The sequence below is a fragment of the Marmota flaviventris genome, chromosome 1, assembly GCF_047511675.1.
Source record: "Marmota flaviventris isolate mMarFla1 chromosome 1, mMarFla1.hap1, whole genome shotgun sequence".
Taxonomy (NCBI): domain Eukaryota; kingdom Metazoa; phylum Chordata; class Mammalia; order Rodentia; family Sciuridae; genus Marmota; species Marmota flaviventris.
In genome coordinates this window covers 158027624-158042810 of record NC_092498.1, presented here as the reverse complement: position 1 = coordinate 158042810, position 15187 = coordinate 158027624, and the positions used below count along the sequence as shown (strand labels likewise).

Here is a 15187-nt window from a genome sequence, read left to right as displayed (position 1 = left end):
CCTACTTCTTACAACATTTTCTGAAAGAACTTTTCTTCTAGAAAAGCATATTGGTATTTCCACCTCTACAGATATTCCTCCAGGGCTGGGATCTGATTTCCTGTCATTGTACTCAGCACTGTGCCTGAGGTCTGACCCATGGCAGGACTGCATGAACCTGAACTGGCTAAATAAATTTTCTCTATACTCAACTGATGACTCAAACAAGATCAGTCTCAGGTTTTTTTGTTTTGTTTTTTAAGGTACTGGGGATCACATTACATTCTAGGCAAGTGCTCTATCACTGAGCTACATCCCTAGCCCTGCATCAGTATTTTTAAAGTTAGAAATAATGATTTTTTCCAGCCAGGAGTGGTGGTGCACACCTGTAATCCCAGTGGCTTGGGAGGCTGAGGCAGGAGGTTGGAGAGTTGAAAGCCAGCTTCAGCAATGGCAAGGTGCAAAGAAATTCAGTGAGACCCTGTCTCTAAATAAAATAAAAAATGGGGCTACAGATGTGACTCAGTGGTTGAGTGCCCCCAAGTTCAATCCTGGGTACAAAGGAAACAAAAAAGGGAGAAAGAATTATTTTTTCCAGAGCTGCTTTTTTTATTCACAAGACTGATTGTAAAGGATATCTATTTTTTTCCAAAAAAGAAGCCTATCTCCCAAAGAAAGACCTCCCATTGCCACCAGGATATTCAAAACAATGTGGAAAAGATTCTCAGAGCAATTTCCAGTGTGGTCAGTGACTGGGTCCCACCTGTCCAGGTTCAGTGGAGAACAGTCACTGGAATATGAAAGTGGCAGAGTATTCAGAGAGAAGTAGATCCCCATTCAGACCAGGTCATTGATGAACTTACAGAGTTCATCAAGAATTTTTTTTTTCACCTTATTTTTTTATTTTCCCTGTACCAGGAATTGAACCCAGGGTGCTTAACTACTGAGCTATATCCCCACCATTTTTATTCTTTATTTTGTGTCTCATTAAGTTACTTGGGGCCTCAGTAATTTGCTGAGGCTAGCTTTGAATCATCAATCCTCCTGCCTCAACCTCCTGGGTTAGAGGCTGGCTTGCCAGGCATCTTAGTAATGGTGTCAACTAGGTTCTGAACTTTGTGGAGGAAACTGAGGGATGAAGCTACTGGAATAAATGGTAGTGTGGTGTGTGACAGATATAATTACTGATTCTGTTCTTCCTGTGTAGTTCAGGAACTGGTTAAAATCCTAAACTCGGGAGCCTTGGTTTCTTCATCTGTACAATGGGAATGATAATATGCACATCAAAACAAAAGCCCAGAGGAATGCTTGGCATTCAACAAATGTTTGCTACCACTTAAAGAATAAAGCCAAAAAATTTAATGCCTCAGCATAGTCAGAGCATGCATAAAGTCACCCTCTCACAGAAGTTTTAAGTAATTGACATAAATACTCCAGAATGTGCCAATGAGTGTCAGGACTCCATGCTCCACAAGCCACCTAAAATGAACAAATTACACATTTCCCAGACCCCTTGTTCATATTCCACTGGGAAAGAGCCAATTGGCATCAAACAGAAGGATGCTCTGAAGAACCCTGAACACAAAGGCAAGAGAGGTACCTCGCCTGCGTAGCGGTTGCGCAAATTCAAGGATGCCATGAAGTTGGAGTAATCTTTCTTCACACAGGCTGGGCGCTCGGTTAGTTGAGTTGCCTAAAAATAATGACAATTATTACACACTGCCAAAACATGGTCTTTTCTTCCTGTTTATCATGGCAAAGGAAAAGTTCATATTCAGGGACTGTTGAAAATCTGTAGTGCTGGCAAGTAAATATAATAAAATATTCTAGAACACTCTCTAGAACTCTTAGATCCCATGTGAAAAAGTTTTTAAAATTCTGATGTGAGAAATTCTTTCTGGAAGGTAATTTGTAAGGATGATTGAAGGTGGAGGAAAAATCTAGCAAAGCCTTTAAACATCTAATAGCTGCCCAAATGTCTAGCATCACAAGACAGAAAGGTGTGTCCCTCACTAAATGAGAGAAATGTTTGCAAATCACCTCCAACTGACTGCTTCAGTCTCAGATTCCCAACCTCACTTCCCTCCCTCCTGGATTTAAAAGGCCTCAGTGGTTTTAGCAGCTTCTCTTCCTAATCTGGGCTTTTTGCTGCTGCCAGCTCTGCAAAGGTCCCACTTGGCCAGGTAGCACTGGAGACTACAACATGCATTTAAAAGGCCAGTCTTTCACATTTTCCCTTTACTGTTAATTACTACAATTCAGTGGAACCTACCAAATTCCTATAATACAGATACTACTGGGAAAAAGGAATTTCTCAATTGTTGCAATTTTGGGGGATGGGCAAAAAGAGAATCAGGAGAAGAAAATATAAATTATGGAAAAACTAAAACACAAGCAAAAACAAAATTAAATGGTTCTTATTTAATCATAAAAGTGCTTTACATTTTTTGGAGACATTTTGGCCTTTGGTATCAAGCAGGCCTGTATTCAAACCTGGCATGACAATGACCAGCTGTGAGACTTTGGGGGAAGTCACTTAATATATCTGAACTTGGATGTGCTCCCCTGAAAAGGGGATAATCATGCCCTTCTCAAAAGGCTCTTATGGGGATAATAAGATATACAAAGCCCCTGCAGCAAATGGTCAAAGTACACGCTAGCTTTCTCCCTTCCAAAATTGCTCCCATCTGTCCCCAGGTGCCCAGCATACTCCACCTCAGTCTGCTAGAGGACAGAAAAGTGGACCCTGAGAAGTGCTGTAGGAGGGCTCTGAAGAGGTTTCCTGACTCAGTTCTCTAGTTCTGCAGGCCTGAAATCCTGCTTCTGAGATGGCCCCTCCCTTGCAGTACTGTGTGATGTGTTGGGCAGAGGCAGCAGTCTCTTGCACTTGACATTAAGCTGGGGCACTTTAGTCAGGATATGGAGCACAACTAACAATTAGACACATAACACCAGGTATCCTTTCCTATTTAGCAACAGAGAGGGGAAAACCTAGCTTACATCTAACTTTAAAAGGGCAAAGATTATTATTATTATTATTATTTTGGTGGTACTGGGGATTGAACCTAGGATTGAATCTGGGTACCACCCAATTACTCTTAGTCAACAGACTCACCATAGGTAGTATAGGCTATGGATGACAAGGGGCCTTTCATAAAAGCTACCCATAAGCTTGAGTCCTTTCCCACTATAATGCTGCTTCCATGATTTAAGGGGGTCACTGCTTCATAGGAGGCATACACATACCCCAAGAGTTGTGTTCTGCTTGTTATAGCCAGCAAAGTGAAGGATGCTTTCAGTGGCCATAGCCAGCCCAGTGTGCTGGGATAGTCCTGACACCCAGTTCTGATGTTTGTTCAGATATTCCTGAAATAAGAAGACAACATGTTATTTCACTTAAAGGGGAAAACAAATCATTGTAAGTCTTACTGTGGGACCATCAGTAAAGCCAAACCCTCCTCTGACTAGCTACTGCTTGTCTATAAATGAGGAGAAGGCCCAATTCCCAGAATGGCTGTCACACCATAGGTGTGGTGTCACACAGACAATATGAGAGGTCACATGTTTCTTGCTAAGCCTCTGCTATTTGCCAAATGCTATGCCAGCCTCTTGGCCACATAGCCTCAGTCCTACTGTCAATGTGCAGGCAATATGATATGGAGTCCATGTGGGGACCTCTGTTCTGCTATAGCACCATGGCTGCCAAAGGGCAGGTGTGATGGATAGAGGAGCCCAGAATAAATACCTGAGCCCACCTGAATGATAAGCTGAAGGGGCACTGAGGCAAAAGGACATGGGACAGAACAAAGAGGTGGGAGGAAGGCCTCCTGCTCTAGGGTCCACATGGGTTCAGCACCATAGGAGCATCAAGTAAAAGAGGTAAGGAAGCAAGAGGCAAGCCTGGCCAGAAATTGGCAAGGTCACAGGGGACCCCTGGACAAGGCACAGGAGTTTAGGGTAAACCACATAAATCCCCATAGAAGTATGCACATGAGCATGTATACACAAAATTGTACCAATGGTGCTGGGAGCTCCTGGAAAAACAAAAAGCATCCATGGACCCCATAATGATGGGGAATGACTTAATGATCAAATTTAAAAAGAAAGTACATTAAGTTTGCTATAAAAACCAGATCAGAAAAACAAACAAACAAACAAACAAACAAAAACAGATCAGATTCTAATCCCAGTGACTTGGGAGGCTGAGGCAGGAGGATCACAAGTTTAAAGCCAGCTTCAGCAACTTAGTGGGGACCTAAGCAACTCAGCAAGACCCTGTCTCTAAATAAAATATAAAAAAGGGCTGGGGATGTGGCTCAGTGGTAGAACACTTGCCTAGCATGTGTGAGGCACTGGGTTAGATTCTGAGCACCATGCATGCATGCATGCATGCATAAATAAATAAATAAATAAATAAATAATAAAAAGATCATCCACAACTATATATATATATATATATTTAAAAAGGGCTGGGGATATGGCTCAGTAGTAAAGTGCCCCTGGATTTAACTCCCTGTACCAAAAACAAACAAACAACAACAACAACAAAAAAAACAAACAAAACAAAAAAAACCCCAAAACAAAACAACAACAAAAACTGGACCAGAATTGAGGAGGGCAGTCTTGGGAAGGCTAAAGCTGGGGGCAGGAGAGAGGTAGTGAGGCTGGGGTGGATTGCTGGAGAAAAGTGAAAGGAAGGATGCCAGGGGGATGTCTGGTAAAAAATATCATTTCAAAACTTGTCATTTTCTACTTCCTTATTAGTTTAGGCCTGCCTGAGAAATGCAAGGGAAAATGAAAAGGTCTATTGACTTTTTGCCCACCGAAACCTTTTTAGGCATCAAAGGGTTCCTCCCCTTTTAAAATCACTTCCTTTGGAGCTGAGGATGTTTCTTCTACATGAAATAAAGGAATCAGACATTTCCCAAACAGTAAGTTTGAGAAACTACCATTATCTGGAGAATTCTAGTGTGCAAATTCAGAAGTTACAAGGCATCAAATGGTAGGCTAGCTTAGCTTAGCTGGAATTGTCCAGCTTAGCCTGTGTGTTTGTTCCAAATGTGTCCACCTGATCTTGCTCCTCCTATATCTCAATCCTTGTTGCTCAACCTTTTTGTGGAAGAAGGAACTTAACAACAACCTTAGGAACTGGTTCTTACCAGTAGATTTCCAAATAGCCTCTAGGATTCCTGGAGCCAGCTGCACTGCCTTCTTAGATTCCATGCCTCAAAGCATTTTTTTAACTGGCTTCACTCTGAAAAAATGCTACTTAAGTCAATTTCACACCTGCCTTTTGCTAACCTAGATTTCTTTTAGTGGCTTTTTTTTTTTTTTTTTTTTTTTTAATCTTTAACCCCTTTTATGGCAATTATTTCCTCTCATATACTGTGATATTTTTGTTCTGGGTCTGCCTGTCGCTAGAAAAATGGCTCACCTCCCATTCACTCACAATGACAAGCCAGTGCTTTTGTTGAAAAAACTCATATGTACCTTTGTGCAGACTGGAGCTTTTTTTTTTTTTTTCTTTTTATTTCTAGAAAATAACTTTACTGGGATACATATCCCCCAGTCTGCCTCTGCTCATCAGCTTTAAATTAAGGCTCTGCATTGATGCACACAATGCACTCAGCTCTCAGACACGCTGTCTCTTGGAAACCTCCTCCACCCATCACATTGCCCCCAAGCATCTAGTAAGGAGCCTGAAGTCCTGCCACACCTGATGTGAGTGGTCAGGGACTGCTCATCGGATGGCCACCTGCCCTCCTCTTGCACTGACCAGCATGCCAACCCCAAAAGATGCTCCTAACAGAGCAGCCCCTGAGGGTCTACTATTTTCGATCTCTATACTAATGTTTTTGGTCTCTGTTTATTCACACTAGTACTATTTGTATTTTGAGTTCTCTGTGTGTAAAAGCTCTTTGGATGGCTCAAAGGAGCTTATTGAGATTTGTCTTTTAATACATAGAACTGGAAACTGAACCCAGGGCCTTATACATGCTAGGAAAGCACTTTACTTATGAGCTACTTCCCCATTCATTAAAAAAATTGTGTGTGTGTGTGTGCACGCGCGCGCGTACACCAGGGGGGACTCGACCACTGAGCCACATCCACAGCCCTATTTTTATATTTTATTTAAAGATAGGGTCTTGCTGAGTTGCTTAGTGCCTCACTGTTGCTGAGGCTGGCTTTGAACGCGATCCTCCTGTCTCAGCCTCCCAAGCCACTGGGATTACAGGCGAGTGCCACCATGCCTGGCTTAAAAAATAATTTTTTAGTTGTCAATGGACCTTTATTTATTTATATATGGTGCCTCAACATACTAGGCAAGTGCTCTACCACTGAGCTACAACCCTAGCCCCACCACCCATTTTTTTAAAAAATATTTTTATTAGTTGATGATGGACCTTTATTTTATTTATTTATATGCAATGCTGAGAATCAGACCCAGTATCTCACAGATGGCTAGGCAAGTGCTCTACCACTGCACCACAACTCCAGCCCCACACCACCCATTTTTAAATTTTATTTTGAGACAAGGGCTCCCTAAATTGCCCAGGCTGGCCTAGAACTTGCAATTCTCCCACCTCAGACTTTTGAATAGCTGGAATTACAGGCAAGTGATACTGCACTATGCTTCAAGATTGCTTTTTTTTTTTTTTTTTTTTTAATATTTACATATTTTTAGTTGCAGTTGGACTCAATACCTTATTTTTATTTTATTTATTGTTATGTGGTGCTGAGGATCGAACCCATGGCCTCGCACATGCTAGGCGAAGCGCTCTACCTCTGAGCTACAACCCCAGCCCCAAGATTGCTTTTTTTTTTTTTAAATATTTTCTTTTAGTTGTTGATAGACCTTTATTTTATTCATTTTCTTATAGTTGGTGCTGAGAATTGAACCCAGTGCCTCATACATATCAGGCAAGTGCTCTACCACTGAGTCACAATCCCAGTCCTCGAGATTGCTTTTTGATGATTTCAAGAAAGTACCTGTAGGTGGGACTTGGTGACTGTCGGTGCCCACTTCATGGCTTCCTGAAGGATCATTCCACAGCGTGCAGCGAAGTCCTTCACGATGCTCTGGAAATGGGTGAGACTGATTTTCAACAACCTGAAATCAGCTTATCTGGGCTGTTGTAGTGGCTGTCTTGGGTTGAACTGTGCATTCCTCAAAATCTCATGCTGAAGTCTTAAGCCTCAGTATTTTGGATTGGGACTTTTAAAGAGGGAATTAAAATAAAAGACAATATGGGTGCACCCTAATCCAATATGGCTGGTATCCTTATAAGAAGAGGAAATCTGGACTCACAGAAACATTAGGGTTATGTGCCCACCGAAGGAAGACTGTGAGAGAACAAAGTGAGAAGGCAGCCATCTACATGCCGAGAAGAGAGGCCTCAGAAGAAACCACCGCTGCTAATACCCTGATCTTAGACTTCCAGCCTCAAAGTTGTGAGAAAATAAATTTTTGTTGTTTAAGCATCCAATCTTGGCTATAGCCCTAGCAGTGATCATGTTCTAACATCAAGACTCCAGGGGACAGAATTCTGCACAGAATGGTCTGTTATTCTGTAAGGCTGTGTGGCAGAACCTATACAAATTGCACATCATAGGGCAATTGTGCAACATGTCCTGACTCAGTGACTAAAGAGAAAGGCAGGCTCCAGGTGGCAAAAATCCTCATGGGTGCGATGAGAGAAACTCTACATTGACAGCTGGTCTGGCTAAGAGGCCTGAATTAGGACTGGAGGAACACAGGGCTGAGCTGAGCTTCAGTCCTGCCACAGTAGAGGATCCAAGTTAGACTGAGTCAGGGACAGGAGACACTTAGTACATCCTCCTCATTTGGAGCTATTAATCCTGCCTATTTGCCCACTGTATAACAATGCCAAAGCTATGTCATTCCATCACAACAACAAAAAGGCAGTATGCCTCAGAAAAGTGAACTGGTCTAAAAATCACATTTGCTCAATGCAAATTTGAAAGGCTGTAAACTGTAGATGGAAACCTCTTTGGCATTTAAAGCAAGAGCACAGCTGAGAGTCAGGGTGGCTGGATGGCAGGACTGTAAGACAGATAAGGCTCAGGTGAGTCACCTGCCTTCCCTGCAACGGAACCCCGGCATTGCTTAGTGTCTTCCCCAGGTGATGGGGTCAGGACTACTCATGCCTTTAATTGCTGGGGACTTGAGGACCTAATGTATGTTAAGCATAAATGAGATGGTTGTGAAAGTAGTCCTTATTGCAGGGAGGACCCCTCCCACTGTCATGAATTTGCCACTCAAAGCATAAATTACGCTGAGACATGACAGCAGGGCATGCTATAACACAGGATAGATGGCATGTATGTCAGCCAGCCCCAGCTCACTAGAGTCACTGGTGGGCACTCACAGCACTCAATGACACCAAGAGGGTCTGCAGGATGTCTGGAATGGTCTTTAACACGGTCTGGCTTGAGCAAATGTGGAAACCTGCACCAAGAAGTGCAAGTGAGACCTACCTCTCGGGCTTCGTATGTGTCAGGAACTGTGATCCGATAGGGGGCGTCAGGGATGTCATAGTAAGGTTGGTCCTTATGAATATCCTGTAAGCACAGCAAGATTCCCTTTTTGAATCTGCTTTCCTCAGGTTGCCACTGCCAAGCTTCTGACTTGAGGCAACAGCATGTTTGCCACACGTTCCCACAACATGTCCAATCTATGAAGGGCTTTCAGACTTGCTGCAGTTTACTTGGAAACAACAGAGTGGGATGTGGGCAATCCTTACTTTCTGCCACTGTAAATTTGCCCCTTGAAGCATTAAATAGGTTGAAGCACATCAAATTGGAGGGGCAGGCCACAACACAGAATAGATGGTAGGAGTGTCAGCCAGCCCCAGGTCACTAGGGTCATCCAGGGACACTCACAGCACTCAGTGACAGCGAGAGGGTCTGTAGGATGTCCAGCATGGTCTTTAGCACGGTCCCGCTCCAGAGCAAATGGGGAAACCTGTATCAAGAATAGACTCTCAGGGTCCAGGAACTGAGCCTCCCAGGAGTCTGCACTGTCTAGGAGGGGGGCACATCTGTCACTTTCCCCTGCACCAGCACAAGCTACACCTTCTGTTGGTTGCTGAGGTGGGGGTCTCAGAAGACCTCTGAGGCAGGGCACCAGCTCCTGAAGGTCCTCTACATTAAGGTAGGCAATGCCTGGTCAGATATGCTTTCCAGTCCCATTCTTCAATGTCAGACATGCCCTAGGTGGTCTGCTCCAACCCTGACAATGATCAACCATATTGGTGTTACCCTAGCGAGGCCACACCCCCTCTCCCCCAAAGCAATCCCTCCCTCCCTTCCTATCTCCCTCTCACTCTTCCTCTCCCCCCTCTACCCCCCATTTCACTTTCTTTCTTTTTTTTTTTTTTTGAGCCATTAATATTTATTTATTTATTTATTTATTGTGTGTGCAGCAGGGGATATTTGAAGCCTTTTTTTTTTTTTTCCAGGGGGCGGGTACTGAGCTCCCGCGCTCCCCGACCGCCTCCTGGTCTCCTCCCCTCCTGAGACCCTCTCAACTCCAGCCCCATTCCCCCTCCTCAGATGGGTTCATTGTGAGCTCCGCAACAGGCTGCAAAATATGGCAAGGGGCAGATGAGGAGGAGGAGGAGGAGGAGGGTGAGGGTGAGGGTGGCGATGGGATGGGGGAGGGAGGGAGGGAGGGGCCGCAGGGGGGGTAGGAGGGGGTCGGTTTTTTTTTCTTTCTTTTTTTTTTTTTTTTGCATAACTCGGACTGCTTGGACAGGGAGCCCCCAGCTGCCACATTGAAACAGGCAGGGCACGGCGTGCCCCCTGGGCATCCCTCCATCCCCGAGCGGCCTCGGCTGTCCCGGCCGCCTGCCCGCCCCCCCCCCCCCCCCCCCGCCCCCCAAGGGAGGCCTGCTGTCCGCTCCCCACAGCCGCTGACCTGGCTGCAAAAAAAAAAAGTTTCAGAGAGGCAGGCGGAGAAGGGGGAGAACGGCTACCCGGAGCGGCAGGGGGGCGGCGGGGGGAGCCGGCTACGGAGGGCGACTGAGTGCCCGGAGCCCCAGACATGTCCAGGCGGAAACAGGCGAATCCGCGCTCGGTGTGAGCGCGCAAGGCGCCTTGGAGCTAGGAGGGTCACTTTCTTTCTTTCCCTCTCCCTCTCTTTCTTAAAATTTTTTGGTACTGGGGATTGAACCTAGAGGTGTTTTACCAGACCTTTTTTATTTTTTGAGACAGAGTGCCACTAAATTGCTTAGGGCTTTGCTAAGATGCTGAGACTGGCTTTAAACTTATAGTCCTCCTATTTCAGCCTCCTGAGTCACTGGGATTACAGGCTCATGCCACCATGTCTGGCTAATTCTCCTAATTTTTAACCAGGGATTCCCAATATTTCTTACATCATGGCACACACACACAAAAACAAAAAACAAAAACAAAACAAACAAACAAAAAAAACACGAAGATTCTGAATGATACCTGGAGTAGACAGAAGCTACTGCTTACTCCTGAAAGTGATAAGTCATGGGCTCTGGTGGCCCTAGGGCTGGAAGAAGAGTACCTTTGGGTTGCTATAAGTCATTTATGGCTCAATGCTCAAGAGGCCTGGTACTGACATGCCACATGGATGCTAGACTTGCTCTCATGACCTCTGGAAGCTCCTGACCCACCCTTAGATGGCATAGCTGCCTGGACCAGGCAGGCACTTGGCATATCTGTGGAAGGCTCCAGAACCCCTTGACATAGCTGTAGGCAGGCTCACTGTGGGTGTACTGCCTCTTGCTTACAAACTTCAGAGACACTGACCAAGCCCAACTTGTCTATATGCAGATATGTCCCAAGAGGGTCTGTATTGGCTCTCGGCACAAATAGTAGGAAAGGGCCAGTGTGGACTTTTGTTTCTGAGAATCCCATAGGATACTGCTTCTACTTGAGGACCTATGACCTTGGGATAAGAGATGGTAGGGGGAGTGGGATACAGAGACACAGGGATGTGAGCACTTGATTAGCAACAGAGGTACTGTAAATAACATCTATAGTTCAGAATGAACAGAGGTTTCCAAACTAAAATTCAGGCCATAGCAAACTCCCTGACATTCTGGTGAAATTTGCATCACCTGTGAGAAGTTTCCTTCTGGCACCATTGTTTTCTGGATGGATAATGTATGGATGATTTTCCCCTGCATTTCAAATCTCAAACATTTACACACATATACACAAAGCATTAGTAGGAAATAGAACTTACTTATCCACCAGACCAGACAGGTACTTGTCAGCCACCCTCCTTATCCTCTTGTGAATGTGGTTGAAATTCACCAGCAGAAACTGAGCATGCCGCTCCAGTTCCTCTTCATTTTCTTTTGTCTTGGCCTAGAGTCAAAAGAGACAGGTACAATAGCACACCTGTGTGCTTCCAGCAGGCATATGCTTGCACTTTGCTGAGACTTACTTTATCTGCCATCATGTTCAAGAAGGCATCAAACACTTTGTCTGCAACAGCAATTACACACTGCATCATCCCTGAAATGAGAAGGTTTCCATGGATCAAGTGGAGCCACAGAAAGGGACCAATCCTGGCTATTTCCAAACATTTTCGTTTAAAATTATTTTAGACTTACAGATAATTGCAGAGTTCCCATGTACTCATTGTTCACCAACTTCCCCAGATATTAACATGTATTATGTAATTAGGATGCCTTTGTCAAAACTAAGAGACTGACACTGATAGAATGCTACTACCTCAACTTTAGACTTTATCTGTACTTTCTGAATTCTCCCATTCGTCCCTTTTCTATTCCAGAATCCAAGCCTGGAAACATGTGGTATACGCTCATCATATCTCCTAGTCTCTTTTAGAATGTGTTGATTCTTTAGTCTGTCCTTGAACTTTATAACTTGACACTTGGCTTTGAACTTATGGATCCTCCTGCCCCAGCCTTCTGAGCCGCTGGGATTACAGGTATGCACCTCCACACTCTGCTGTCTTGACACTTTTGAAGGTACAGGTAATCTTGCAGAAGGTCCCTCAATTTAGTTGTCTGATGCTTGCTCAAGATTAGACTAGGATTTGGGGGATAATACCACAGTGGTGATATGTTGTTCTTGTCACATTATATCCATATATATCTATATCTCTTATCACTGTTGAAGTTAACCTCAATCACTTAGTCTGGGTTGACTCTTTTTTCCCTTTCTAAACTCTAGAAGAGAGTCACCACCAGAGATCAGGTATAGTGGCACATGCCTATAATCCCAGCAACTCAGGAGGCTGAGTTATGAGGACCATATGTTTGAGGCCAGCATCAGCAATTTAGTGAGACCCTGTCTTAAAAAAAGGAAAAAAAAAAAAAAAAAGTAAAAATGGCTGGGGATGTGGCTCAATATAGAGTGCTTCTGGGTTCAGTCCTCAATCTGTACCACCAAAGAGTCACCAAACTCATATTAGGATTGAGGAATTAAGTGCCACCTTCTGAAAATTTGTGGATGAGAGATAAAATCACCATAGCAATTGGTATACATCTGGGGGATACTTTGAAATTATGCAAGTACCTAATTTTTCTTTAAATATTTGCCCACTAATTTTACTATCCCTCAGTGGATTCAGCCTGTAATTACTGTGGATATCATGGGGATTTTCCTTTCCCTCATTTCTTCTACTTTTTAGTAGTGATCAGATGTCAATCAAAATCATGAGGTAATATTAATAAGACTTTTACTTTAAAGTCACCCTCCTTCTTGTCCCTACAGTTAGCGCCAGATTACTAGTGTACTGATTAACTAGGCATCTGGGAGATATGTAAGCAGAGTCCTGGCCTTGTGTACACAGAGGTTTGGTTTATACAGAAAAGAGGTAGAAGCCCTCCCCTTTAGGGGGGCAGCTAGATGTTTCAAATACCCTCTCTCCTGATTAGTTCTGAAAATTCATGAATAATACATATCTCCAAAGACAATTCCTTTCTATCTCTTAGGAAAGAAAAGGAAGATGGGAGTAAATTCAACAGCTGCACCCTTATTGGCTTAACTAATTATTAAGAACCAAAACAATCAATTTGGTTCATGTGGAAATCATGTGGAACAGTGTACTGCAAAAATGGAGAGCATCTGTGAAGAGCAAATCATTTTCAGTGTCATTTAATTTCCTCAGAATGACATAGCAATAGAAGAAAAGAGCCTGGAGAGAAGGGCAAGCAAGACATCCAGCTTCAGAAAGGGATCTGATTCTGTCTGTAAATATTCTCCAGGAGGCTCGCAAAATATGCCAGGTTCTGAGGTCTTTTAAGAGTTGGCACTTCCAATTTTTTGGTTGCTTATTCCCTCTCCTAGAATCAAGATAAGCCAACTGTCTAACACAGAATTTAGAACAAAATAGCTGCTACACAAATGGATACTGGGTAGATGAATGAGAGGAATGAATCAGCCAGTGGCTGATGGTGTCCCAGGCCCAAGTGTTCCTGAGACATGTATGTGAGACCCTCTGAGCATGCCCACCCACCTCCTGTGCTCTATGGCTCTCCTGGAAAAAGCTTCCTTGGTAGAAACTGCCTGCTTCCATTTTCCACCTGAGACCTCTAATCCTTCCTATACTGCCAGCAGAGGGAGCTTCTAGAATCCTTCCATCATCTTTCCTGGCTAACTCTACTGGCTCCCAGCTGCAAAAACAAATTCACACACCTGATTTCCTGATTCTGCTGAGTAGCAGTGTGAAGTGCTCTGCAAAAGACTCAATGCATGAAAGTTTTACATGACCCTGGGGTGATTTTTTAAAACATTTCTTCAAGCATTTATTTTCCAAAAAAGGACAAAAATAGTACTAGAAGTATCTGGGAATGATTTTTCCATTGGCAAGAACAAATTGATGGATCCACCAATGTCCCAATGGCTTTTGGCATGGAAAGGACTGCTTACTACTACTTGTATTTTATTAATATTAAATTTGTTAATCTTAGGAGTTTATCAATCAATATCCCTCAAAAAATTTAGCCACACAATTAATCAAGATTTATGTATTCTACCAAATTTAATTAAATGATTCTAAATATTTACTTAAAACATAAGTCCAATATTTTAGCATCTGTTAAATTTTTATATTTATTTATTTTTATTTTTTATTTTTTGTACTAGGGATTGAATACAGGGATGCTTTACCACTGAGATCCATCCCCAGCCCCTCTCCCAACTTTTTTTTAGAGACAGAGTCTCAATAAATTGCTTAGGACCTTGCAAAGTTGCCAAGTATTTATTTATTTATTTTAAAGGAAGGAATGTTTATTTTGGCTCCTGGTTTTAGAAATTTCAGTCCATGGTTGGTTGATCATGTCACTTCGGGCCTCAGGTAAGGCCAAAAACGTCATGGCACAAGGCCAAACTCGATGGCAGAAGCATGTGGTACACTGTCTACCTAGTCAGTCTCTTAAGATCAGGAAAACTGCTCAGCTTAGGCACCAGGAAGCAGAAAGAACCCTAACGTTTTAAAACTTCTTTTATATTAGTCTCATCAGTGCTCTTGTACTAAAACTGGTCAAAAAGTCCTTATTCTATACAAACTTTTTTCTTTGCTGACTCAATTTTAATGTCTCTTCTTTTATTTCCCCTCCCATCTTAAATAAACTTCTGCAAAACTCTATTTAATACAATTTTAAAATGGGAGGTATAACTGGCATATAATAAATTTTATAGATCTTATGTGCTCAATTTGATGACATTTTAAACCACTGTATACATTTATGCAACTCAAACAAGACATAGAATATTTCTATTGGTCCAGAGAGTTCCTTTGTGCCCCCTTCCAGTTTTCTCTCTTCTTTTTATTCCTAGTTCTATGTTGGGTTTGCCTTACTAGGGATTTTGGTAACTAATATTTTCATGCTTTCATAGACTTTACTATTTTTCTGACTTCCTACGAGTTCAGTTCTCTTGGCTGGAACTTTTAATAGCTGAGGCCTTCTGTACACTCAGGGTTTGAGGACATGTTGAATCATGAGGCTTTTTTCATACTGATTTTTTTAACACTGAAATGTTCCAAGAAATGATGCAGATTCTGCCTGGGCATAGCTTATCAAGTATGGTCTTCCTATCTGGCCTGAAGGCTGCCCCAAATGGGGGTTCTTCCTAATCAGTAGGGATATGAAGATGTGAAGACCCTCAATACAATGGCTATGTCTGCAGCCAACTCTCTCTGGAGCCCTGACTCACAGAGCATCTTTGACTGGCT

At 43.1% G+C, this 15187-nt stretch overlaps 2 protein-coding genes across 6 annotated transcripts in view; one reads left to right on the top strand and one right to left on the bottom strand.

Annotated features, from left to right (window-relative positions):
- Hic2 (HIC ZBTB transcriptional repressor 2) overlaps positions 1 to 6975 on the top strand; it is a 100913-nt gene extending 93938 nt beyond the window's left edge. For all 3 annotated transcript variants that reach the window (XR_011708933.1, XR_011708934.1, XM_071618269.1), the window contains one exon: positions 6861 to 6975. The gene's annotated coding sequence lies outside the window, so the exon portion shown is untranslated. The remainder of the gene's footprint in view (positions 1 to 6860) is intronic.
- The window catches only part of Pi4ka (phosphatidylinositol 4-kinase alpha), a 128242-nt gene that overhangs the window by 33464 nt on the left and 79591 nt on the right, over positions 1 to 15187 (bottom strand). For all 3 annotated transcript variants that reach the window (XR_011708920.1, XM_027924347.2, XM_027924346.2), the window contains exons 24-30: positions 11426 to 11496; positions 11222 to 11346; positions 8884 to 8965; positions 8479 to 8562; positions 6970 to 7059; positions 3226 to 3345; positions 1580 to 1672 (exon numbers count right to left, since the gene is read on the bottom strand). Coding sequence is in view for 2 of the 3 variants with exons in the window: in XM_027924347.2 (XP_027780148.1) it covers positions 1580 to 1672; positions 3226 to 3345; positions 6970 to 7059; positions 8479 to 8562; positions 8884 to 8965; positions 11222 to 11346; positions 11426 to 11496 (665 nt within the window). In the remaining variant the exon portion in view is untranslated. The remainder of the gene's footprint in view (positions 1 to 1579; positions 1673 to 3225; positions 3346 to 6969; positions 7060 to 8478; positions 8563 to 8883; positions 8966 to 11221; positions 11347 to 11425; positions 11497 to 15187) is intronic.